This window comes from Vanessa cardui, chromosome 8, assembly GCF_905220365.1.
Source record: "Vanessa cardui chromosome 8, ilVanCard2.1, whole genome shotgun sequence".
Taxonomy (NCBI): domain Eukaryota; kingdom Metazoa; phylum Arthropoda; class Insecta; order Lepidoptera; family Nymphalidae; genus Vanessa; species Vanessa cardui.
Genome location: NC_061130.1, coordinates 14106225 through 14131670, shown reverse-complemented (window position 1 = coordinate 14131670; position 25446 = coordinate 14106225). Strand labels below are relative to the sequence as shown.

Genomic DNA, 25446 nt, shown 5'->3' with positions numbered 1-25446 from the left:
AGCACATTTATATAGTGGTGCTAGCTTGAGCTTGAACCCGAAATCATCGGTTAAGATGCACGCGTTCTAACCACTGGGCCAACTCAGCTCGCCATATCGGACGCTCTAAAATCTACGAGGAGAACCAATGGGCTATAAACTGGATGTTCCTTTAAAGTCATAATGCGTCCCAGTTAAGTCTTAACGCGGTTAGTCATTATTGTTCGACCATCTCGTTTACCGCTTGTGAAAGCCGAAGTGTACTTAATGTTAACTAAAATCTATAGTAATAATTACGTTGTTTATAGTGGCTTATAGATTTATAAAGTTCCATTGAAATCGCTGTAAAACAATCTTTCAATCTATTTATATATATATCGAAGCAATCTGGATTGTTGTGGCTAGATAAGACCACGGATCCAGACTAAAGATCCAAAAGTTTTGGGTCCCCAATTCCGTTAAAAAGTTACTGGATTTTCTAACAGTGTGACAGCACGGAAAGGCTGAGTCTGAACTCTCCAATATTAGATTGTGAGAGTGAAGGAATACATCTGTATTTGCACACACACTTGTGAAAAATATTCCTGTATTCATCCTTCGCAGTTGGCTGATATCCTTTAAAGTTGCGGTTGCCGAAATTGGTCACATTATTGCCGACATTAATATTTGATAACAATATATCATGCCTAATGCTCTATTACATTGGTGTTACATAGTTAGTATATTAGTCCTATGACTTATTTGCCGTGTTGCCATCACTATCAAATTCGTTGTGCAATATTATTTGTATTGCTTATATAATTAATTAAGCACATGATTCGAAAACTCAGTAATTATGTCCGATTAAGGTTCACTTCTTACTTGGTCATTTTGTCTCGAAACTTAAGTTCTGATTTTTTTGTTGTTGTTGTTGTTTTTCAAATAAATTTTACTTGGTGGTAGAGCTTTGTGCAAGCCCGTCTGGGTAGGTACCACCCACTCATCAGTTATTCTACCGCCAAATAACAGTACTCATTATTGTTGTGTTCCGGTTTGAAGGGTGTGTGAGCCAGTATAACACAAGGGACATAGCATCTTAGTTCCCAAGGTCGATGACACATTGACGTTGTAAGGAATAGTTAATATTTCTTACAGTGTCATTGTCTATGGATCATGGTGACCACCACCACAGGTGGCCTATATGCTCTTGCACCAACCTATACAGATAAAGTTTACACAAGGGCGTGAGAAATCATTTGCACTTGTGAGGTGGATCGATGCACCATCTGGCGGAGCAATGAAATGCTCTTTGTATACTTATCATCTCAACGGTATGTTTTGTAATCTCAAGTATTTATTTACGTATTCTATTATCAAAACAATTAAATCTTATAAAGTTTATGTGATTTGTGGTACCGTATTTAGCATATAAAAAAACTATTATAGTCCATGGAGAAAATCAATCGGTATCCTGTTCACCCATCGGAGGTAAGTAGAGTTTGTATGCTATGGGTAAAGTTTTATAAATTTCGAACGAAAAATACCTAAAGGTTCATAGTCATATATACATACGAAACTAAATACATTGGATATTTTTTGTTACCACCTCGAAAAGTGTATGCAATATTCACAAGATCAATAAAATCACAATCTAGATTTGACTTACACACACTAACAAATAACTAAACTAACAGATAACTTAAGGTCGTAAAAACAACATTAAATATTTGTAATAAGTGACAAATAACTCTTACATTTAATTTGTAAATAAACAATTAAAAATATATATTTTTACAGTGGTCTTTGTCAAAGCCAGTCTGGCTACCACCCACTCATCACTCCTTATAACTCTTCAGGTTTTAAAGGTAAGTAAACCAAAGTACATTTTATATGACCTAACAAACTGGTTCCCTTCATCGGTTTCCCGTTAACGATATATGGAATGGATTATTTTTATTCCCAATGTATAAAGGCTATAATCACATTTACCATCAAGTGGCCTATACGCCATTTTGTCAATGAACATTTAAAAATCATTAATACTCTTGATAGTGCACCAATTAGCATCAGAAACTCATAACAATTGAATCAATTTAGAAGTGTTTTATTACAAGTATCAAGACTCCTTGATTAATCGAGCACAATTAAAATACATCGTTTTTAAACGGAACCAATGTCCGACAGCGAAAAACCCTTCACCGACCTCGAACTCCCATAATTAGTGAGTCTGACAGACTGTGACCCATTTCGGACCCTTCTAATTCGACAAACGATCGCTTCGGTACAAAAAAATGCTTAAACAATGTACATTATTCATAAATTAGCAAGAATAATTTACAACCTAAATAAAAGTAAAATAAAAAATGAAACAAAAGAAAATCAAGGTAAAAATATTTCAACTGTTCCTAATGCCTTTCTGTTTACGCTATTCCTGATAATAATTTTTGCTTTTGATGTTCGATATTGGAATCTTGGAACTTGGTATGTTGCCCTATTGACTTTTATACTGATGCAATGGTTACAACTAACTACTGTATAAATCGGGTCCAAATGGAAATATTTTCGGAAAGTCTGTCATCATCGTTTCGTTGATCCAAAATACTCAGTATCTGTACTGAAAGCCTACATCCTATCCTGGAGCCTATATCTTGGGCCATTGGGAAGCTATAAGGGTATGACTCGAAATTTCAAATGGCAGAATTACGTGGGACATACAGCAGTGTATAAATATGTGCAAGCAAAAGTATGCTCTATGTCTGGATACCACACGATCTATGATACGAATGGAAATTCGTGCATAGGACGAAAAATAGCGTGTTTTCTAATACATGGTCATGGAAGTTCAAAACGCCGGCGATTATTGAGAAATCTTGACAGAAAAATTTGGAAACTTTTTAGTAGTCCAATCTGAAATTTGAAACCAGAACCAGATCATATAAGTTAGCTAATAGACTATAGAGTTAGACAACGCTTAACTTTGAAACAGAGCGTTCATTAATTGTAATCTGACAGGTCTTTTATTCAGGTATTCTCATTGACACCTGTAGCGTTGATGAATTGACTGGCATAGTAAAGTCAGCAGTGATAATGAAGAGGCAACTTATTGTAATACCGACAATTTGGTAAAATATTCAGTTAAATAAATATATAAATATAGGACAACATCGCATATATTACTCTGATCCCAATTTAAGTAGCTAAAACGCTTGAGTTATGGAAAATCAGAAGTAACGACGATACCACAAACACCCATAAACAAGACAACACAGAAAAGTTATCAACTTTTTCTACATCTTTATCAATGGAACCCGGGACCTCGGGACCTAATCCACAGAGATCGTCAATTTCGGTAATCATAATTTGAATATAAAAATGTAATACAATATGTTTAAAGAAAGAACTATCTATTTCGAAATATATGAATGTAATCTTGAAATAGCTTTTTTCTTTAAGATGTTTGAGTCTGCTACAATAAACATACATCGTATCAGGTGAGTGGGTGTACTCAGAGAGAGCTATTGTTGTCTGATGAAAAATATATTTGGGATCACAGAAATAGATATATATTCGTTTTAAACAATTATAATAATAGTTCTTCACCAAATTAAAATACAATGCTTAGTAAGTAACCATATTAATGGCTTGTAATTTGATAGCCCAGCGAATGGAGAATCTGAAGCAATGAGTTCAAACCCGAGTCATGCACCATTGGGTAGCAAATTAAATTGTATTTATAATTCATCTCGTGCTCAGCGGTGATCACGACATAGTGAGGATTTGCATGTGACGAATGAAAATCTGCCACGTGGACAATCCGCATTGGAACAGCAAGGGGGAATGTCTCCAAAAACCGTCTCCTCAAAAGGGAGAACCGTCTACCCAGCAGTATGTGTGGATCATTCACTTTTATCTGTTTTTTTATTAAGTTTATCGTACGAATTTATTTGATTAATTAATCCGTCATACTTGAAGTTGTGATGGACGATTAAATTACTTCTTCGATTTAAAATTGCTTTAGTTATTTGAAGACTGTATAGATTATATATTTAAAAAACAATAGCGCATTTGGTTGCTTCCGAATTTATTGAAAAAGTGTAATGATGATGTTTAATTATTTCTACTTATATCTATTATTTAAATATGCGTGGAATTACTACTTGGTAACATCCAAGCAGGATACATTACATACATATTGTATTTAACTAACATGACTGTATTTTTAAATATTGAGAAAAAGTAACTACTTAGTTTCTTGCATGGTTCTTCTGCCGAACCGATGGTAGCTTCACTTAATTTAGCTGTTAAATGATGATTCAAATGTGCTTGTAAACACCTACTTGAATAAAGTTTACTATGATTTTTTTTTTTATCAACAAGAGATCTATAGGATAATTGAAAACAAACAGACAACCTTTACTCGACGTATTGATTGTACTAAATCTTCCTACGAAGAAATCCGCAAGCAAGTCGCGGCGTTATGGAGTTCACTGAACTGTTTATAGTAAAAGTTATTAAATTTCTAAATATACACCTTATTCTTTAACCATAAGGTTAAATTTTAAATGACATTTAGCAAATGGTGCTATCTTAACGCACGCTAATCAAAAGTCATGTGGGTGTGGTAAGGTACACCACTAGTTATTGTTATAGGTTTATACATATTGCGTGCGTGTATAAAAAAATCGTAAAATCCTTAAACGCGATCATAGCTTTCTATTTACGAGGATTGTTTGTAATAAAACCTATCAAAACCAGTTGTGATAACAATTTAAATAGTTATGTATCTTTGTCGCTAAATATGTCATATTGTTTATTTCGTATAAACAAGTATAAAAGCCGAAATGGCTTAGTGAATAGAACGCGTGCATCTCTACCGATGATTTCGGGTTCAAACCCAGACAAGCACCACTGAATATTCATGTAATGAATTTGTGTTTACTATTGCGTCTAGCATGCATGCATGTGTCTAATTTCATAGAATATGTGAAACCTTCTTCAAAGAAAGAGAGCCTTAGCCCAGCAGTGGGCAACAGGCTGTTGTTATTGTTGTTGTTGTTGCTGTAAGTATAAATGTTATTTTGTTATATGTACCGTGTACATATATGCATTGAGTAAAAAAGGGCTATTTTAATATTACAAACAGACACTCCAATTTTCTTATATGTATAGATTTTCATTTATATAATAGCTTATTACATTGTTTACACTTCAATAACGATAGGCGCAATTTGCACATTTTTTTTATCATAGTGATGATGGCCTGGCCGCTCTTACTGCGGCCAGCCAGCTAAAAGATGGCTGCACAGAAAATATAACAGTATTGAAGTGAATGTTCCCTACAAAGACCGATAGAGCTGTAATCCGACACGGCCAAAGAGTGTATTTATTTCCTACAGCGGGAATGACCAGTGATTACCACTTACCATCAGGTGGTCAATTTGTGATGTACTCTAACATTTATTCTGTCGAACATAGAAAAAAATATTACCATCGAAATAGGGATTTACTTGGAAGCAATAATCTGCGCATGCGTACTTGAACATAATGAAATGCACAAAAGTACATTATAAAAACGAAATGTATTACATTTATCATTATGTATGTTGAAATATGTTCCAAAACCTCTCCTTGATGGGAGAGGAGACCTTAGCCCAGCAGTGGAAAATTAACAGGCTGCTAATATATAAAAGAAAGCAGCTTTTTCTGACCCTATGTATGCTTAAATCTTTAAAACTACGCAACGGTTTTCATGCGGTTTTTTTAATAGATAGAGCGATTCGAAAGGAAGGTTTTTGTATGTAATACATGGACAATTTAGTAAAGAGAAACTCTGCCAATTTTAGCAAATTCTAATATGATATCGTAAATAAACAAATTCTGTAGTATATTTAGTATCAGTATAGCACCCGTGCGAAGCCGGGGCGGGTAGCTAGTTTTTCATTCCAGGTCTCGCTACTAATTCACGAAGCCGCATTCGGTATCGCGAACAATGCTCGGTAACAACCGGAGAAACCGGTCGTTTTATCACTTAAACATAATTTGTATACTTCACCCAATATATGCTCGGCGAGATTCAACGGACGTGACTTCTTTCACATAAGTTTGATATATGAACATCCAGTTTTTACTACATTGGAAATTTTATAGCGTATTTTAAGGAGCTTTTCATATATATATTGGACAACATCACATACATTACTTTGATCCCAAAGTAAGTAAACACTCGTGTTATGGAAAATTAGAAGTAACGAAGGTACCACCATCACCCAGACCCAAGACGACATAGAAAATTAATAAACCTTCTACATCGGACTCGGCCGGGAATCGAACCCGGGACCTCAGAGTGGAGTACGCATGAGAACCGGTATACCCACCACTCGACCACAGAGGTCGTCAAATGGCTAATAAGATTTGAAAACCTCGTTATTTTATACTGGTAAGTCGCTCGCGGAATCACACGCGTTTTAGCGTGTTGGTTGTTGGTTGTTGGTTGTTGGTTGTTGGTTGTTGGTCAGGCAGAAAAGTAGCCTATGTCCTTTCGTGGAGTTCAAGTTTGCTTCATACCAAATTTTATCAAACTCGGTTCAGCGGTTTGGTCGTGAAAGAGTGGCAGACAGACAGACAAAGTTACTTTCACATTTATAATATTAATATAGATTATATGATTGTATATGATATACCATGTGATCCTGGGTTCAAATTATCTGTCAAGAAAAAGGTATAGAAGATGCTGTTACAAATTAAGAAGTTGTTGTTGCTCATCCCGATTTGCGTGATCATTGGTTTATTATTTACTGTTGATATAATTTCTTGTTCACCACAAATACAAAAATATCAGGAAAAAACCTAAATAGAAATAATACTAAAAAATAGACATCGCTTCCCGAAAAACCAATCTTGATAGACCTTTAAAAACATTACGTTTATATGTTGCCAGTAATACTTACAGCATAGAAAAGTTACATATCTGTCACAACTAATTGTTTAAAACGAAAATGTATAGACTTATACACCTGAGCATTTGATAAGTCACGTAAACGAAGATTGTTGAAAGAAAGAGTTTCCAAGAATAACTAAACTTACAAGTTTCGTCAAGAAATTTGGCATTGGACCGCCTAATTCTTTTTTTTAAATATTTGACAACATCACATACGTTACTCTGCCCAGTAAGTAGCTAAAGTACTTGTCTTATGGATAAATTTTTATAAATAAAAAAAAACCGCCTTCAAAAATGAACTAAAAAGAAAAAAATAATCAGTTACATCCATATCCAATTTACGATTTTTTAATCACCTCTCAAAGTCGGTGCCAACATTGCATATAGGTACATAATACATACATACAAAAACTAAATCTATTTATTGTATAGATGACACCATTAGACAAACCTTACTATCGATACAAATTAAATGATTTCAATATAGGAATTTATTTACTTTGTTGGCACCGCCTTCAAAAGGTGATTAAAAAATCGTAAATTGGATATGGATGTAACTGATTATTTTTTTCTTTTTAGTTCATTTTTGAAGGCGGTTTTTTTTTATTTATAAAAATTTATTTACTGCTTTTCAGTGTTGTTTTGTTATTTATAATTACAATTGGTAGTGTTTGTCATTCACTTTAATGCCGTTAATCATTGAGGAGTTCTCCTGGTAGTCCACCATCAGCTAGACTTCATCATAGGCATGTTTACTAACATCAATTGCTTGACGACTATCTTAAAGAAATAGAACTAAGCCCGTAAAATAGTTACTTACTAATAGGTTCTGATTACTAGTTGTGGTCTTCATCATCAGTTCCACTTCATCAAATGTCACTTTTCGTGAGCATATGACCAAGGCACTTTGAATAAAACCGAAATCACTATAGGTGTGCCTATAAAATTTGAGGAGTTCCCTCGATTTCTCCAGGATCCCATCATCAGATCCTGATCTCCTGACAATGGGACCACCTGTAAAACATGCCCTTTCAAACAAAAAAAGAATTGTCAAAATCGGCCCAGCCATCTTCGAGTAATTCGGTAACATACATAAAAAAAAAAAAAAAAAAAAAAAAAAAGGCCCCGACGAATTGAGAACCTCCTCCTTTTTTTGAAGTCGGTTAAAAATCAGAAGAAAAGACGATACCACAAACACCCAGACCCAAGACAACATAGAAAACTAATGAACTTTTTCTGCTTCGACTCGGCCGGTAATCGAACCGAAAAATCGAACCTCGGATAGCGTACCCGTGAAAACTCGATCACAGAGGTCTTGTAGAGTTTCTTTAAACGAGAAGTCGCTTTTTGAAATAGATTTTCTCGCACGACCGATACATAAATATATTATGTAATATCATTTTCGAAGTCCACCCATTTCAAATAACTTTAAATCGAAAACGTTTGTCTCAGAATAACGCATCGGTGTCAATATGGCCTTTTTATTCTGTGCCGTACATGACTTAAATTTACTAATATATTTTTTACTCTTTCCTTAAGAAATTCTCAAATTAAAACAAGTGAACAAACAAACTTAGCGCGTAGAACATTGTAGTAAAAGAACATAGACGAATAACTATTCCCAGTAGTGCAAACGACATTTCTCGAGTGATACGTCAATATAATAAATAATTAAAGTGACATCACTTTATGTGATGATTTTGATTCTATGTATACATGACATAATCATATTATCATTTGTTTTTACTACTACACAATATATTTTTAATATACACCTTTTATTAGTATGCATTCCAAAATAGTCTTCATAAATATAATACGAATAGTAGGTATGTCTGTCTACTCTTACCGACAAAATATATAAAGAATATACAGTGATCTCGAATATTTAACATTTTTCAACACTCAATAATATATGTATATCAAAATCAAACATTAGATAAATACTACAGAAGAAATACACGCTATAACTAGTGAAATGTTTCAACAAAGCTAACTACAAGAGACTAGTCTTTTAGTAATTAACTTTGAAGTAGTTTCAAATGCAATCAAATCAAATCAAATCAAAATATGACGACCTCCGTGGTCGAGTGGTGTGTACACCGGTTTTCATGGGTACGGCACTCCGAGGTCCCGGGTTCAATTACAGATCGATTTAGATTATCATTAGTTTTCTATGTTGTCTTGGGTGTGGGTGTTTATGGTACCGTATATTTCTGATTTTCCAAAACACAAGTGCTTTAGCTACTTACATTGGGATCAAAGTAATGTATGTATGTGATGTTGTCTCATATTTATATATTAAAATACTCTTCACTGTGCACCAGAAACACATCCATCAATCATGTTCTAGAAAGATGCGCAAGACGCGGCGTTATTGCTAAAACAGCGAACTTCTCCAGACTACCTTAAGGTAGAGGAGAGAAAGATAGATAAAAATATAGATCATTTCCTGACGATAAAAGCTATTCACCTGGATGCTCTATCACCAGAGCAGCTCAATCAAACCAAATTTTCTTTTTTACTTGCAAAGATTCATCATCGTAATCATCAACCGCCTATAAATTTCACCGATGGGCTAGGGTCTACTCTCCCTTTGAAGAGAAAGTTTGGAACATATTCCACCACGCTGCTCCAATGCAGGTAAGTCGAAACACACGTGGCTGACTCGTTGAAATTAGTCACATGCAAGTTTCGTCAAAGTGTTTTCCTTCCACCGCCGAGCACGAGATGAATTACAAACACAAATTGAGCACATGAAACTTAAGACTTGCCTGGGTTTTACCCCCAATCATCCGTTAAGATGCACGCGTTCTAACCACTGGGCCATCTCAGTTCGAAGAAGAATCAGAGCGAGAATGACATCAGTGAATGACTTAAATAAGTTTAAATTATCATAAATTATTCACCACATAATCTGAAATGTCATAAGTAACAATACAATTAAACTAAACTGTACTAGAATGCTTGACGTTTCGTAGCCGTCAATCATCACAGTCATTGATCATCAACGAGATGAAAGCAAATGTTTTAACTCGTGTAATCTCTCAACAATAGCTGGACGATAAATCAGAACTTTCCTTAGGCACAGACAGTACGCCCTATATATAAACAAAGTATATATCAACGCCTACACTTGAATGGAATGTCCAGAAGAGCTACGAAGAACCGGTCGGACGAGCCGCGCTAGAAACCTGAGCGGCCATTGTATAGCACAACCGGAATAGCCTAGGACCTAGGTCATCTGAATATATGTACTAATCTAATATATAGGTACACTGCTATATCTGTACACTGTTTAGAATTAACACTGTAGAGTACACGAGTACGTAAAACGTAATTTTGGATAAACCTTCGGTATCCTCAGTATATTGTTTATTTCCTCGTTTATCTTTCTCATTTGCTATTATTATAATATACTGGCTTTAAAAACGAAAAAACTTTGTTTTGTTTTAATGTTATATCTAGGTTGTAGAGCAAATGAGCCACAAACCACCAAGTTTGGGAGATAAGAAGTTATATTCCTTGAACCTGTCGTTATATTGGCTCACTCACCCTTCAAACCGAAAAAATAATACTGAGTACTGTTTAAAGATAGAACATCTGATGACAGGATGGTACCTTTGCAGACGCTTGCAGAAATCCCTACCACCGAATAAACAACTTTTAAAAGATCATAAAGTCTAAGGCAATAAATAAAATTCACCTCGAAGATAAATAAATCATACGGCATTGTTTTAGCTCATTAATAAAAAAAAAACAGGATTTCAATAACAACAACAACACAACAACAGCCTGTAAATTCCCACTGCTGGGCTAAAGGCCTCCTCTCCCTTTGAGGAGAAGGTTTGGAACATATTCCACCACGCTGTTCCAATGCGGGTTGGTGGAATACACATGTGGCAGAATTTCTATGAAATTCGTCACATGCAGGTTTCCTCAAGATGTTTTCCAAACCTTCTCCTCAAAGGGAGAGGAGGCCTTTAGCCCAGCAGTGGGAATTTACAGGCTGTTGTTGTTGTTGTTCAAAGACATCGTTCTGATGCTTAAGTAATGTTTTGAATCTGGTTAGTTTCTTACCGGTTCTTATCGGTACATGAACCCGTGGTAACTTTACATCCCTACTAATATTATAAATGCGAACGTAACTATGTCTGTCTGTTTTGTTTTCTCGTCCAAACTACTAGATCGAATTTAAAATAAAATTTGCTACACAAATAGTCGAGAGTCTAAGAAAGGTAGGCATAGGCATACTTTTTATTTGGATTAGATTGGATTTTTAAGTGTTGTAAAGGGTTGATAAGGGGAATGAAAGGTTGTATGAAAGTTTTTTCATTTTTAGAAATAGAAGCATGCAATTCATATTTTAGGCCGTTGATCTAAACGTATAAAATATCATGACACCCTCTAAGGAGCTCTTTCATATTCTACGCGAGCAAATCTGCCCGGTAACAGCTAATTTACTATAAATAATTCTATAAAAATATGTAATGAAGAAAAAAATTTATGAAATCTCCATGGCGCTCAATGTTTTATTGATTTAAGAAATACAGTTAAGGAAGTCATCTTCCCAAAAAGTTAGTGATCGTCATCGCCCCTTAAAATTGGTACTATAAAAAGTACCACTACTCTTTAACTCGTCAAAGCGCTGTCAATCATATTAGGTATTGTATCTTGATGCTTGAAATGACTCGCTCGTCAATCAAATCAGATCACACACACACACATACACATACATACAAAATCACATACACAGAAATTTGTAGTAAAGTAATTGATGTGGTGTCTATACACACACAGACGAATGTTCACCAAACACTTGCACCAAAATAAATATTAATCGTAAGTATAATATGTATATTTTTAAGATGGAGCTGATGCGACTTGTTACCATTTGTTTCGGTAGCCTTTATAACTGGGTCACTTAACCGTTACAGCGAAACACAGCAAGACAATAATTGCGGCGGAATACAATGGAATACCAGGAGAGCAGAAATGTATAGATACATATGTTAATCAGACAATTATTTTTTTCAATATGGTATTGAGGAAAATCCTGTATTTAAAACAGAGATCTTAGATTGTCTGTCAGTTAGATTTACGCTAGGTTTAAGTTATATACCTGCCTCATTAGTCCAGAGGCCAAAGGTATTGAGGTTCTGAGTACAGGTTGGGCTGATAAGGCCATACAGCCTGACTCTGACCTATCACTATAAACTATAAAACAAAGTTCCCTTGGTCGCCTCTGTCTATCTGCATGTTCGCAATAAACTCCGAAACTACTAAACGGATTTTCATGAGGTTTTCACAAATAGATAGAGAGATTAATAATGTAGATTTTGGTGTATAACTTATTATGGTTTTTGTGTAAAAAAAGTTTAAATAGAACGACAATTGTTAAACATGTCGGATTAAAGCAACAAAAAAATATAAAAAAAAGTGAAAATTTTTCAAAAAGACAAGAGATAATAATGAATATGTTTAATATGAATATTTTAAGTTATAAGTAAAGGATTAGCAAGGACAATATTTAATGGCCCGCCGAACACATAATGTTATACAAAAGGAGTTGAAAACTAAGTGATGCTTCTGGATTTGAACCGAAGATCAAAATCATCGACCCACGCGTCGTCACTTAATTTAACATTTTCAAGGTCAGGTGGCCCAGTGGTAAGAACTCGTGCATCTTAACCGATGACTTCGGATTCAAACCCAGGCAAGCACCGCTATAGTATATGTGTGATATGTTTTTATAATTCATCTCGTGCTCGGCGGTGAAGGAAAACATCGTGAGCAAAACTGCATGTGTCTAATTTCATAGAAATTCTGCCACATGTGTATTCCACCAACTCGAATTAGAATATCGTGGTGGAATATGTTCCAAGCCTTCTCCTCAAAGGGAGAGAAGCCCAACAGAAGCAAATTTACAGGCTGTTGTTGTTTTTGTTGTCGTAAATAAACGAATTCTGTAGTATGTTTAGTATCAGTAGTGCGAAGCCGTCCCTGCTCGGTAGTCTACAATAAAACTTATGCGTCCTCGTATAGATTCTCTTATCATAACATAATACGGCATAGAACATCTCAATCCAGTGCACACGGACAACGAGACGTTTTAAATAAAGATGACGGTATCCTAAATATAATGTTATTAAAACAGAAACATATCGAGCGCTCGGAACGATCGTGGGCACGCTGATGTCTAATTTCGTCCAAACATCACGTTTCTTGACTACGATGTCTAGTGAAACACTGGAATTGACTTTATATCTAGCACTAATTATGGCACTGAAAAATCCACCTATATATTCGGTGGTACCACTAATTCGTCACATATTCTACCGTCAAATGAGATTACTGAGTATTTTTGGGTTTTCCGTTTTGAGTTTCTTGCCGGTTCTTCTCGGTAGAATCTACTTTCCGAACTGGTGGTAGCTTCACTTAATTGTTAAATGACGATTCAAAAGTGCTTGTAAAAGCTTACTTGAATAAAGTATATTTTGAATTTTGAAGGTCGACTACGGGACTAGGGATAAGACAACTTAGTTATTGACGATAGAAGAAATGGTCAATATTTATCACAGCGCAAATGTTTACGGGTAGTGATGACAACTTACCATCAGGACAATGAACAATTATCAAATTATATTATAAAGAAAAAAAAAACATTTATAAGATTATACAAATAACCAAATAAAATATAGTTGGTTTTCATTTATGCAAACAAAATACAAAAGTAAATTTAATTGTATCTAATGTAAAATGAAGTTTGAGACACTCCTTGATTAAATTCCGGCTAAGTCGCTAAGACAGAAATATTTCCAGATTTCATTCAATATTTTGTATCATCTTACATATACGTATAAATACTGTAAGCCGAATTTTGTCCCAGTGATTATAGGACGATAGCTGCACATAAAAAACGATCATGTTCTCATTTTGAAGAGCAAAAAAATAATTTTAGAGGGAGGAAAAAACTTACTGGCCGGTTAGAGTTTGGTTAGAGCGGCTATATAAAAAAAAATAAAAAAATAATTTACGTAATATTTCATAACTTTAGTGCAAAATGTAAATTGTCTTTGAAAACGATAACTATAATTATTGGCTATATAGTTGTTCCTCGAAATGCCATGACCTTGAAAATTCACCCATAATTGATATAGAATAACAAGTGAATAGCGGTCACTCTTTTGCAGATATTTCCCCAACGCACACTGTAATCATTACCATCGTCATAGTATGCAACAAAGTCGCTATCTTTCCCTCTGTTACTTAGTTAGATCTTTAAAATTAAACAACGAACTTTGATGCGGTTTCTTTAATAGATAGAGTGATTCAAGAAGAAGGTTTTTGTATATAATACATGGACGATATAGTAAAGGAACATTGAACATTTTAGATGCTTTAATATGATGTCTTAAAAAAAACTGCAGAATATTTAGTATCAGCATTGCACCCGTGCGAAGACGAGCGTGTCGTGAGTTCTTAATAGAAGACATAAAAAACGAGAAAAAATTATTTCTATATCTGTAGAAATAGAAAGATAAAAGGCTAATCTTCAATACTGGTCATCGTTTTAGAACTTTTTTTTTGGCGAATATATTTGTATCCACAGACATTTTCCGAGCCTTTGGAGATAATTATTTCTATTAAAAATAGATTATAACTTTCGTCGAAGAAATTAGCGAGGTCAATGTCCCTATTCTTGGAGACAGATCTAATTTAGTGAAGGAAACTCTGAGGAAGCGGCCGCGCTGACAGACGAGTACAGTGAACTGTTTGTTTTAGTTATTTCCCTTGGACAGATGTAACATTACTTCAATGATGAAAAGGATACAAAATATTTTGTCTATGTACTATATAACTTTAACATTTATGTACTATTTGTATGTTTACTTGGCCTATGCATACATTTAAATGACATTTCAAAAATCGTTACTAAACAAAACAAACTTTATTATTAACATAAGAATTAACAACATTAAATGCTTAAATATATATATACAAATATGAACTAAAACTAGTTACTGTATAAATCTTGACCGCGTGGAATGGTGGCAAGAATGCTAGCAGCATTTCCCCGTTGAATCGCAATTCCGATCCTCTGGGCAAAAAACGAACCAGCCCTCTTGTCACCAGTGGAGGCAATGAGGCGAGGTGTTATACTTTTGATGAAGCTTTTTGCTCCACTACTCCAAGGGCCAAGCGTTTCAACAGCTAACTTTCAAACTAAGTAGTGTAGTTGTAGTTATTATTTAGTGTACCAGAATACTCATGGTTTATTATGATCTTTGATTCCAGATCTAATCGTATCCAAGATTAATAGCTGTTACATTTAAATATCTAAATATTAAGTGTGAAAAAGGCCATTAATCTCAATACAACCCACTCCGACAACCAAGTTGCAAGTTAGACGTTCAAACTTGGGAGGCCTTTTGTCATCCCTACTCTCAAGTCTCAACACAAGCTTTGACCTAATAAAAGGCATATTTGCAATTTAAAATATTATTATGCAAAATAATAGCATACACATATTACGGGAAAATAAATTATTTACTCATTTACCAAGAATAGCAAATATAAAAATTACAATCGAGTTACGATTTGCATTCCACGAGCATATATGCTGTGCAGTGACATCACTTCGACCACGGGCAAGGCTGACTGCCTCATAAAGGATAAAACGTGAGAAATATACGACCTACAATTGCCCCTAAATGGATTATAATCATATTTACGTCTACCTACGTATCTTTTTATCTCGTATATATGTACGAGTTTTTGTATAAATTATAAACTTTTGCCGTTTGGGCCTATTTCTATCTTTGAAATTAAAATATATTTTACAAGTTGTCGCCTGCGGATTTAAGGTATCGGTTGTCATGTGTCAGGCAAAAAAGTAGCCAATGTTCTTTCTTGGAATTCAAGTTCGCTTCATATCAAATTTCATCAAATTCTGTTCAGCGGTTTGGTCGTGATAAAGTGATAGACAGAAAGAGTTACTTTCACATTTATATTATTAATATGCATTATTTAATGAAGGTAGGTTATAAAGGTAAATATATTCAAACTTCCAGTACTATGGTGATGTTTGTTTGCCTTAGCTACAGAACTTCAAATCCTTCCACAATCCAGATCGAATAGCATACAGTATGATACATTACTAATTTAACATCACCTGTTTATCTCTACTTTGAAATGGCCACTACATAAGGAAGAGACAGAGAGTTATTAGATTGTACAATCGGATTAATTCAGTTTAGAGTTAAGGTCTCATACAACCATCGAACCTAATCACAAAAACCCACGTCTGTTCGATGCAAAAGTTAAAAGTCGAACTACAGTGCGGTAGTTGTAACGTTTATTAATTCTTAGAGAATTTATGCCGAAAAAAGTTTAATTCTCTTACATACGTATATCTAGGTACGTTGAGGTTATACTGTAGAACAAAATGAAACAATTGTAATAGGCGTTATATAGCGATAATAGAGATTTATATTTAGCTGACAAAAGAACTATATTACTACAAGTTTGCGTAAAAATGTTTGCAAAATTCGTGTTGATCATATTTTGAAAAACCGAGCAATTTATAAGAAAAACATTGAGTAAAATTATGTTTAGTATAAAGAAAATATTATCTTATTTATAAAGCCTATGTCAGTATTAGGGAGGAGTGCATTGCTCTTTTCAAAGCCTCATTGTCAAAAGTTAAAGCTTTCCTAATGCTTTTCGATCTTCGCTAGGAAATAGGATACTAAGAAGAATGAGGGTATAAGATATCTTCGAAGAAAAGCTTTATCAACAAGTTGCGTTCAACTTATTTTGTTTTCTTACAGTTAATATACCTTTCTTACAAATAATATATTTAGAGGAATGGTATCCAAAGAATAAAAAATGGCTACTTATATTATGTTGATCATGTCGCAGATACTCAGTTTCGAAAGTTTTTGACGAAATGATTGTTATCTAAACTTCACAGCACACATAGAAGGAGTTGTAACAAATAATAACACAGCCCAACAATATAAATGTTAAATAACAAACGGTCGTATCAAATCCAAACTTGTACCAATTTCGTAGTCTTCTCTGAGAAATGGTAGTGGAAACTAACTGTATAACATGTAGCACAAAATAATTCATATCAAATTACACATTTAACATTGTAAGTTCCAGGAAATCATTCATTCATTCAGCATTCGATTCGCAAGTAGGTCGGTTGTTTCCAAAAATAACGACGCACGCGTCTCACATTTATCAAACGTAGACCATGCTGTCACCACGACATCATGACAAAACTATTACATTAAAATATTTAAACAATTGAAGAATTCGCAATATTTCTTGCTCGTAGGTCAGCAACTACTGAGTTTCTTGCCGGTTCTTCACGGTAGAATCACTTTCCGAAACCGTGGTAGCTTCACTTAATTGTTAAATGACGATTCAAAAGTGCTTAAAAAAGCCTACTTGAATAAAGTTTATTTTGATTTTGCTGTTATGATCTGACTAGGATGTTAGTGATCCAGTTGAAGGCAAAAGTGAGATGACAAAGATAAGCACATTGGCAATGTAAGGCAAATATTTCTTACGGCACCCATGTCTCTGGGCGGTGGTGACTACGTTGTATTTGGTGGTACATTAGAATACACACCTATGTATTTTATATCATTACCATAGTATAAAACAAAGTCGCTTACCACTGTCTGTCTGTACCTATGTATGCTTAGATTTTTTCAATTACGCAACGGATTTTGATGCTTTTTTTTAATAGAATAAAGTAGTGGAATACACATGTGGCAGAATTTCTGTGAAATTAGACACATGCAGGATTCCTTACGATGTCTTCCTTCACCGTTAAGCACGAGAAGAATTATAAAGACAAATTAAGTCGCAAGCATAGGCTCGGAATATTGCCATACAAATGGCATGTCAACTTAGGTATACAAAGTTTCTTTGAAACGAAAAATATGTAAATGAAAAATTTTGAAGCAATTCCTATAGACTGGGAGCTATTAGCGACATTTGCTATGACGTTATCTGTGTTGGCGTGTGACGTCAGTCGAATCAGCTGTATCAGATATATTTCGGCTGCGATCGAGTTAAACAGTAACGACTTATATTAATAATAGAAATGAATACGAACCGAGAAATTTCCAAGTGTTCTAGAAATCGTAATATCCAGACGCCATTTGCAAAATTGTTATTAGTTTTTTTATTTTAATCTACGACTGATATAAGAATCTGATAGAATCGTATCGGCTTATACATTTTATTTAATAATATTAATCATCATCATCATCATCAGCCCGTTTTTGTCCACTTCTGGTGAACGCCACTGTGGTCTTACTCCGGCTACTCGCATCTTACTTCTGCCTGCCATCTTGCGTGTCCTCCATATGCAGTACACTCACAATAATATTAATATTATAATATATTCGCATGGACCGCTAATGAGATGAAATGCCAAGACTCACATTTGTAAATTTGACCTATTTGGCTTAGACGACAACTTTCAACATCGTTGGAATGCGAAATTATATGTGATATTCTCACTTAAATTTATATTGCTCGTATAAAATATTTCATTAAAACAAATAAATATCTCACTCAGATCAACTAAGAAGGCACTTAGATCACATGCAGAAGAACACTCGAAGTAGGCAACATACGTTATTTAAATAAGAGTTGCATGATGTCGAAATATACATATATTTTTATATATTTGATTACTAGCAACCCGCCTCGGCTTCGGACGGGTGCAATGTACTGAATCTAAATATTCTACAGAAATTGTTTTTTTCACGACATCACATTACAAACTTTTAAAATTATCAGCAAGTTTGAAATGTGTTATCAGTCCTATCGTACTCAAAGCGAACAGTTTTAGAAAATTGGATAAATATAATTCGAACTTTGGTTTAATTAAATTAACATTACCAAACAACCTTTATGAACCAACTAAGTAACCCATATGACATAAATATTAAGAAATCATGATCCTCATATCCTTAACAATCAATTTTATCGGGGTTCGGCGCAGCATTTCTTCTTCTTTATACTACTCTATTTGACGTCATCCCACAAGTAACATTATTTCCAGCCATATTGTCTTTCATACAATCTATCCATCCATGTTTATTTAGTCGCCCCTTCCTCTATATCCATCCACATCCACGCTCAAGACCTTCCTCACAACATAGTTCCCATGCCCAAACCCTGATAGCCGGTTTCAAGGTAACTTCTCTGCTATCAGTGCCGCTTTCAAACTTCAAAATCAAAATCAATCAAAATCAAAATAAACTTTATTCAAGTAGGCTTTTATAAGCACTTTTGAATCGTCATTTTACAATTAAGTGAAGCTACCACTGGTTCGGAAAGTAGATTCTACCGAGAAGAACCGACAAGAAACTCTTAGTTACTCTTTTTTAACATTTAAAAAATACAAAGTCATGTTAATTGAATACAATTATTTAAATTAATGTATCCTGCTTGGAAGTCAACAGGTATTAACTCCACGCTTCCTCTTATGCACTCATTCCTTACTCTATTCATTCGCGTAACACCACACATTCCTCTCAACATTCTCATCTCTGCTACATACAGTTTTTAAAAATTAAATACCAAAATAAAGAAATATGAAAGATGTTCATTGCATTTGCCTTACTTACTCAATCTTCAGCGATTATATATCGATCCTCACTCCTCATTATTGTTGTTTGGCCTTAGAATAAGTAGTAAGATTCGTAGAATTTTATGAAAATATTTTCATAACATTCACGTTGAATTAGGTCTGATCAAATGTACTAAATTGCGACTTTTAAATGTAATATAAAGCAGTGAATGTATTCGAAGCTAATCTCTTAATCCCATCGTCTCATTACCTTGAAGATATCTTCATTGATGTATCTATGTATCCCAGACAATATCGCCAACGACTTTTCTGAATTAAATCAACATTTAGGTGTATACCTGGCTTCGAGCCAGAGGAACTGAGGGTTGTTAGGGGGAAACAGATTCGATAGCGCCAAATAAATCAGGGGTCTGGACATCTTTGATAAATTTCTGCAGCAAAATTTGGTACTTAAGAACATTTTCGCTGAAAATTGAGCATTTATTGTATTATACCATTTTTTTTTCTAATAAAAGGGTTGCATAATTTATTTGTGTTATGTACCTACGAACTTAAGTCATCTCCGTATTTGCTCAACATAAGAATGTCCAAAGTCCGAGAGAATCAATTTAAAGAAACAACTTTAAGATGTTTATCTTGAAGATATTTAGATTTTGAAGATATTTGTAATGTATATGTCACCGTAAGATTACAAAATTCGTTAGATTACCTGTCTGTCTCGTCAGATTGTAATCTGTCGAAATATTGTGAACTGTGAACAAGTAACAGTAACAATTTAACTTCGACAAATTATAATCTGTCTCGTGAGATTGTAATCTAACGAATTCTGTAATCTTACAGTGACAGGCATACTTCCAGTAATAACTTAGCAACGCATGGTGATGGTAGCGCCAGCAAAAAAAGTCCTATCATAGTTCTAACTCCACAAACATTGATCGTATTCAATTAATAATATCTAAATGTTCATAACTGGCAGTTATACCCAAAACACGTACAAATGGCCTAAAAATAGTATTCAGCGTCATCAATCCGAAAATATACGGTCCAGATCCGGAATACAATCCATTATGCATGTGTAAAACAAATTTCGCAAGAGGAAGCGCGAACGCGGTCAAAAGTGGCACAAGGTGGCTGATCTCACCAGTTCAGTGTTACAACTCTTACGTATGCATCTGATACATTAGACCGATGTTTATTTTGGACACCCACTACAATGTTACTTGTATTTTTAATGGGAATTAAAAGATCAAATCCAGGGTCCAAAGAACAAAAATTACGTGTAAAGTAAACTGGCTTAAAATTGAAGATCAATAAAGCAATCATCATAAAACATATACAGAACGAAAATTTATTAAAATTTGTTATGTAGAGGATATTTTGAAAAATAAAGAAGTGATAGAACAATTTTTGACATAATTGTACAAAATTAGGTAATACTAATATCATAAATATAGTATACTATAGATGATTGAATGATACTGTAAAATCATCAGAAATTTTGATAGCAATATCATTTCCTTTAGCTATAGCAGTCGAGTGATTGACAGGGGCACAAGGAGCCAGCCAGTGCTGACAAGTTCGAGCTGATTCCGAGGAATAGATTGACACATCGTCCACCGCCTGACGACGCCTCTGAAATTAACGCTCTTGGCTTCCGACCAACACAGTAAACTGACTGATTTGCTGTACACGAAGCACTCATCTTTCTCTTCAAGAATTATGATAACGTATAGTTTTCGATTTATTATAAATAACTCATATTTTCATTTAATTTATTAATTTTTTCTAAATTAAACAAAGCAATTAAGAAAAATATTTTATATCTCTGCTACCAAGTTTAAAATTAACTACAAAGGCTTGCGTTCGAACATTAAAAACACATTTTCCTAACCAAGTATTTAGTAATCAATTAATATCCGTTTAAAATTGTTTTATCTCAAATTTTAGGTACAAGGCTAAAATTTTAAAATGTCTTAATACGTTTAGATCAAAATTATCACTAACCTTGTAATAGCTGAATCGTCGCTTGATACTCGGCGAGTTTTTCATCCACGTAACCTTCTTGAGACTGGTTCGCGATAATCTCTGCGGTCGATGGTCCCCTCTCCTCATCTTCTTCGTAAATCATCGGACGCGGAGGAGGAGGAGGTTCTAATGGCGCTCCAGCGTAATCGTACTCGCGAACCGTTTCGTACGGAGAGGAATAATAGTATTCAGGACTCTGACCCAGCGTTGGGGACATCGGGTACGGAGATATCGAGAAGTGGGAGCTCGGAGACGGCGAGTGCTGTCGTAAGTGAGGAGAGTGAAGCGGACGGAACGGTTTCGGGGATGGCTGGACTGGGGGAGGCGAGACGAGGGCAGTCGAATGTCTCGGCCCAGATATAAGAGGAGGCGGGCTCGGCGCCCATGGTGAAGGCGGTCGGTAGTGGAGGGGGGATGGGGGACCAGGTGGTCTTGTGCGACCACGTCCCGGCGGCGGTTGCGACATCGCGCGGATTGATTCCTGTCAACCCGGTGTGTCACGCCTTAATCTGCATCGCTGTAACAAAATACCTCAACTTTAGTACACGTTAAATAGTAAAGTAAAAGTAAAGTAAAGTAACAGCCTGTAAATTTCCCACTGCTGGGATAAGGCCTCCTCTTCCATTAAGGAGATGATTTGGAACATATTCCACCACGCTGTTCCAATGCGGTTTGGTGGAGTTCACATGTGGCAGAATTTCGATGAAATTAGACACATGCAGGTTTCCTCACGATGTTTTCCTTCACCACCGAGAAGATGAATTATAAACACAAATTAAGTACATATATGTAGTTGTGCTTGCCTGGGCTTGAACCCGAAATCATCGGTTAAGATGCACGCGGTCTAACCACTGGGCCATCTCAGTCCATACACGTTATATACCATAAATATAATGATTAATATATTTAGAAAGAACGTCAAAGCTACGGTTCATCATAACAATCGTAAAGTAACAAGCGTGCTAGTATGATTACTCAATATGGCCTAAGACAAACTGAATATGGCATATGAACATGATTTATAAATGCCGTATCTTCCAAAAGAAAATACCGAAAACAATGCCTCTGAACATTTACCATTCTCGAATTACCGACCCTCATATTTTACTCCACAATACTAACTCTCATCAAATTCCGAAGTCACGATCGTTTCGATAAAAATGATGTAAGTTATTGAATACTTTCGGTCGCGTGCCGACTGCGATGCTATTTTCAGTGAAACCCATAAAGGGTTGCGTTTCGAAACGAACGTATAACACAAAACAGATGGCAAACGTTTATGAACTTCTAATCGACTATTAAGTGCATATTTGTAGTTATCACGGGGTTATCGAGAACATGTACTCCTTTATTTTTTTGTGTAATAATCATATGAACTTAGAACAGTGATAGCACGTGACTTCCATCTCACTCTAACGCCACTTCTGTACAACACCAAAATATCGTAACGAAATCTGAATGTACCTAAAGCACTGCACTGGAACATCTTAGTGTAATAAACTTCAAGCTGTCATCGTAATGACATTTCCTCGTAAGGAAAAGATACATTTACTTGGTGGAAGGGCTTTGTGCAAGCCCGCCTGGGTAGGTACCACTCACTCTCAGATATTCTATCACCAAACAACAGTATTTGATATCGTTGTGTTCCGGTTTGAAAGATTAGTAAGCTAGTGTAACTACATGCACAAAGGTTATATCATCTTAGTTCCCAAGGTTGGTGGCGCATTGGCGATGGATGAAATGTTTAATGTTTGTTATAGCGCCATTGTCTATGGGCGGTGGTGACCACTTACCATCAAGTAGCCCATATGCTCGTCCAACAACCAATAGCATAAAAAAGTGCCCAAAAGTTGAACATTAAGGCAACAGAGGAATTGTTTTAACATCTATGGTAACAGATGAAAACGAATTTGCAAAAATAGTTTGGGAAAAACCTTCAGATTCGTCGAAGAATGTAATTACATTAGAAAAATATTTCAAGAAGTACCAAATAAGAATCAGCCTTGAGATTTCAAGCCGTTGCATCGATATTTTGAAAGACATAACTATTAAATAAATTATTTTGGACAAATGCCAACAGGACCAGAAATTAGCTTCTCAACTCTTGACATTTTGGAAAGATTGGGATTATTCGTCTTTTTGGAGGAGTTTTAAACGAGACATGGGAATAATCTAGCTCAAAAGAAAGTTGCCATTCAATCGCCTACGCTAAATTATTTTGGGCAGTACGAGATTTGGTCGAAATAGGAGTTGTAATTATTTATTTTTGGTGTCCACCTTAATTATTTATTTAATATATGAATATGCTGTATGTTTACAAACAAATTTAAGTACTTATTATGTTATATTATCAAGATGTCTTTATAGGAACCGTTATCTATATATATATAATAAAATTGGAGTGTCTGTTTGTAATATTTAAATAGGTCTTTTCTTCTCAATGCATATGTATGTATACACGGTACATATAACAAAATATCATTTTTCTTTTCGATTTTCGTCTGTGTCTGTTTGTTCCGGCTAATCTTGGGAACGGCTGGGCCGATTTTGACTCGACTTTCACTGGCAGATAACTGATATAATAGGGAGTAACTTAGGCTACAATAATTTTGTTTTTTGTTAAATTCAAACGCGTACAAGGTCGCACAACTAGTGCAAAATAAATTTTGATATAGTCTCGAGACTATTCGTATAGAAAGCTACCAGTAGTCAACGACCTTTAAATTCTGCGTCAAAATGGCCGCCATCCAGACGGTCACAAGTTCCACAAAAAAAATACATTGCTACTAGCACGCGCTTTCCTGGCCGTAGTCCAACCATGCCATCAAGGCAGGGCTCCCCCACAATTCGATTTGATATTGGCAAAGACACCACAAAACCCACATTTTACATAAACATCAAGTAAATTGTCACAGATTTAAATTGAGTCGTCTATTTCTAATTTATGTAAATATAAAATTATTTGATATCTTAATTCATAAATCAAAAATAATGAACGAAATTAAACTTTCATTATCTTTGTGTAATCCTTTCCAACCGTCTTTATCTATTCGTCTGTTACGCTTTCGTATTGTAAAATTATGTATACGAGACAAAGAGTAACTTGTGCTATTTCATTAACACATAGAATATCAATAACCTTTTGAACTCGCTGAAAAAAACGCGTTATGCGTTTTCCCCACGTGGAAATGTGGGGAGTGGTATATATGGGAATCACTGGAGCCCTGGAAGCCAAGTGCACCCCGGCACAATGGAACACCCGCTAAAAAACATGGTAACTAATACATTTTGAAACTAGAGCACTAAACTGACAACTGCATATAAAATTAAACTTACACAGTATGATAACTTGGTTAAAAATAGTATAACATCTTTGGACTACGTCTAGTTTTATATAACATGAAAACTTTTATTAAAAAGGCGCAATTGGTCATTACAAATTCAAATTAATTTTCAAAGTATGTCTGTCAGTGTCATATTTTTTTCGATCGGTAAAGCCGATTATCGCTTATATTGAACACACGAAAATAGATCTTAAGATGATGAAACTTTTCTTATCTTGACTACATACATCTTATATCTGGAATGGACAATCGGAATAGGCATAATCAAGTTATTAAACAATATATGATATAAATTCCGTTTAAAAATTGAAGCCTGAAAGCACTGCCAAGTCCAAAACAATCAGCTTGATGAAACAGCAACAGGTGACAGCGACAATAATAACTATAGCATCTTATATCTCATCGTCCGTTTAATTGCTGGTACTTTAAATAATCTATTTTGGAACCAGCTATTTCTGTTTATTTTGACTTTTACATGTTCAAAGCATCAATCGACGCGAATTATTACATCACGTTTAAAAACATCAATGTTTAAAACAATTCAATTTAGTATTCAT

The 25446-nt window shown here is 34.9% G+C and overlaps 1 protein-coding gene across 1 annotated transcript in view; it reads right to left on the bottom strand.

Annotated features, from left to right (window-relative positions):
- LOC124532015 (muscle-specific protein 300 kDa) overlaps window positions 1–25446 on the bottom strand; it is a 197069-nt gene that overhangs the window by 162657 nt on the left and 8966 nt on the right. The window contains exon 2 of the mRNA XM_047106635.1: window positions 21525–22062. Coding sequence (XP_046962591.1) covers window positions 21525–22011 — 487 coding nt within the window. The 5' untranslated portion in view covers window positions 22012–22062. The remainder of the gene's footprint in view (window positions 1–21524; window positions 22063–25446) is intronic.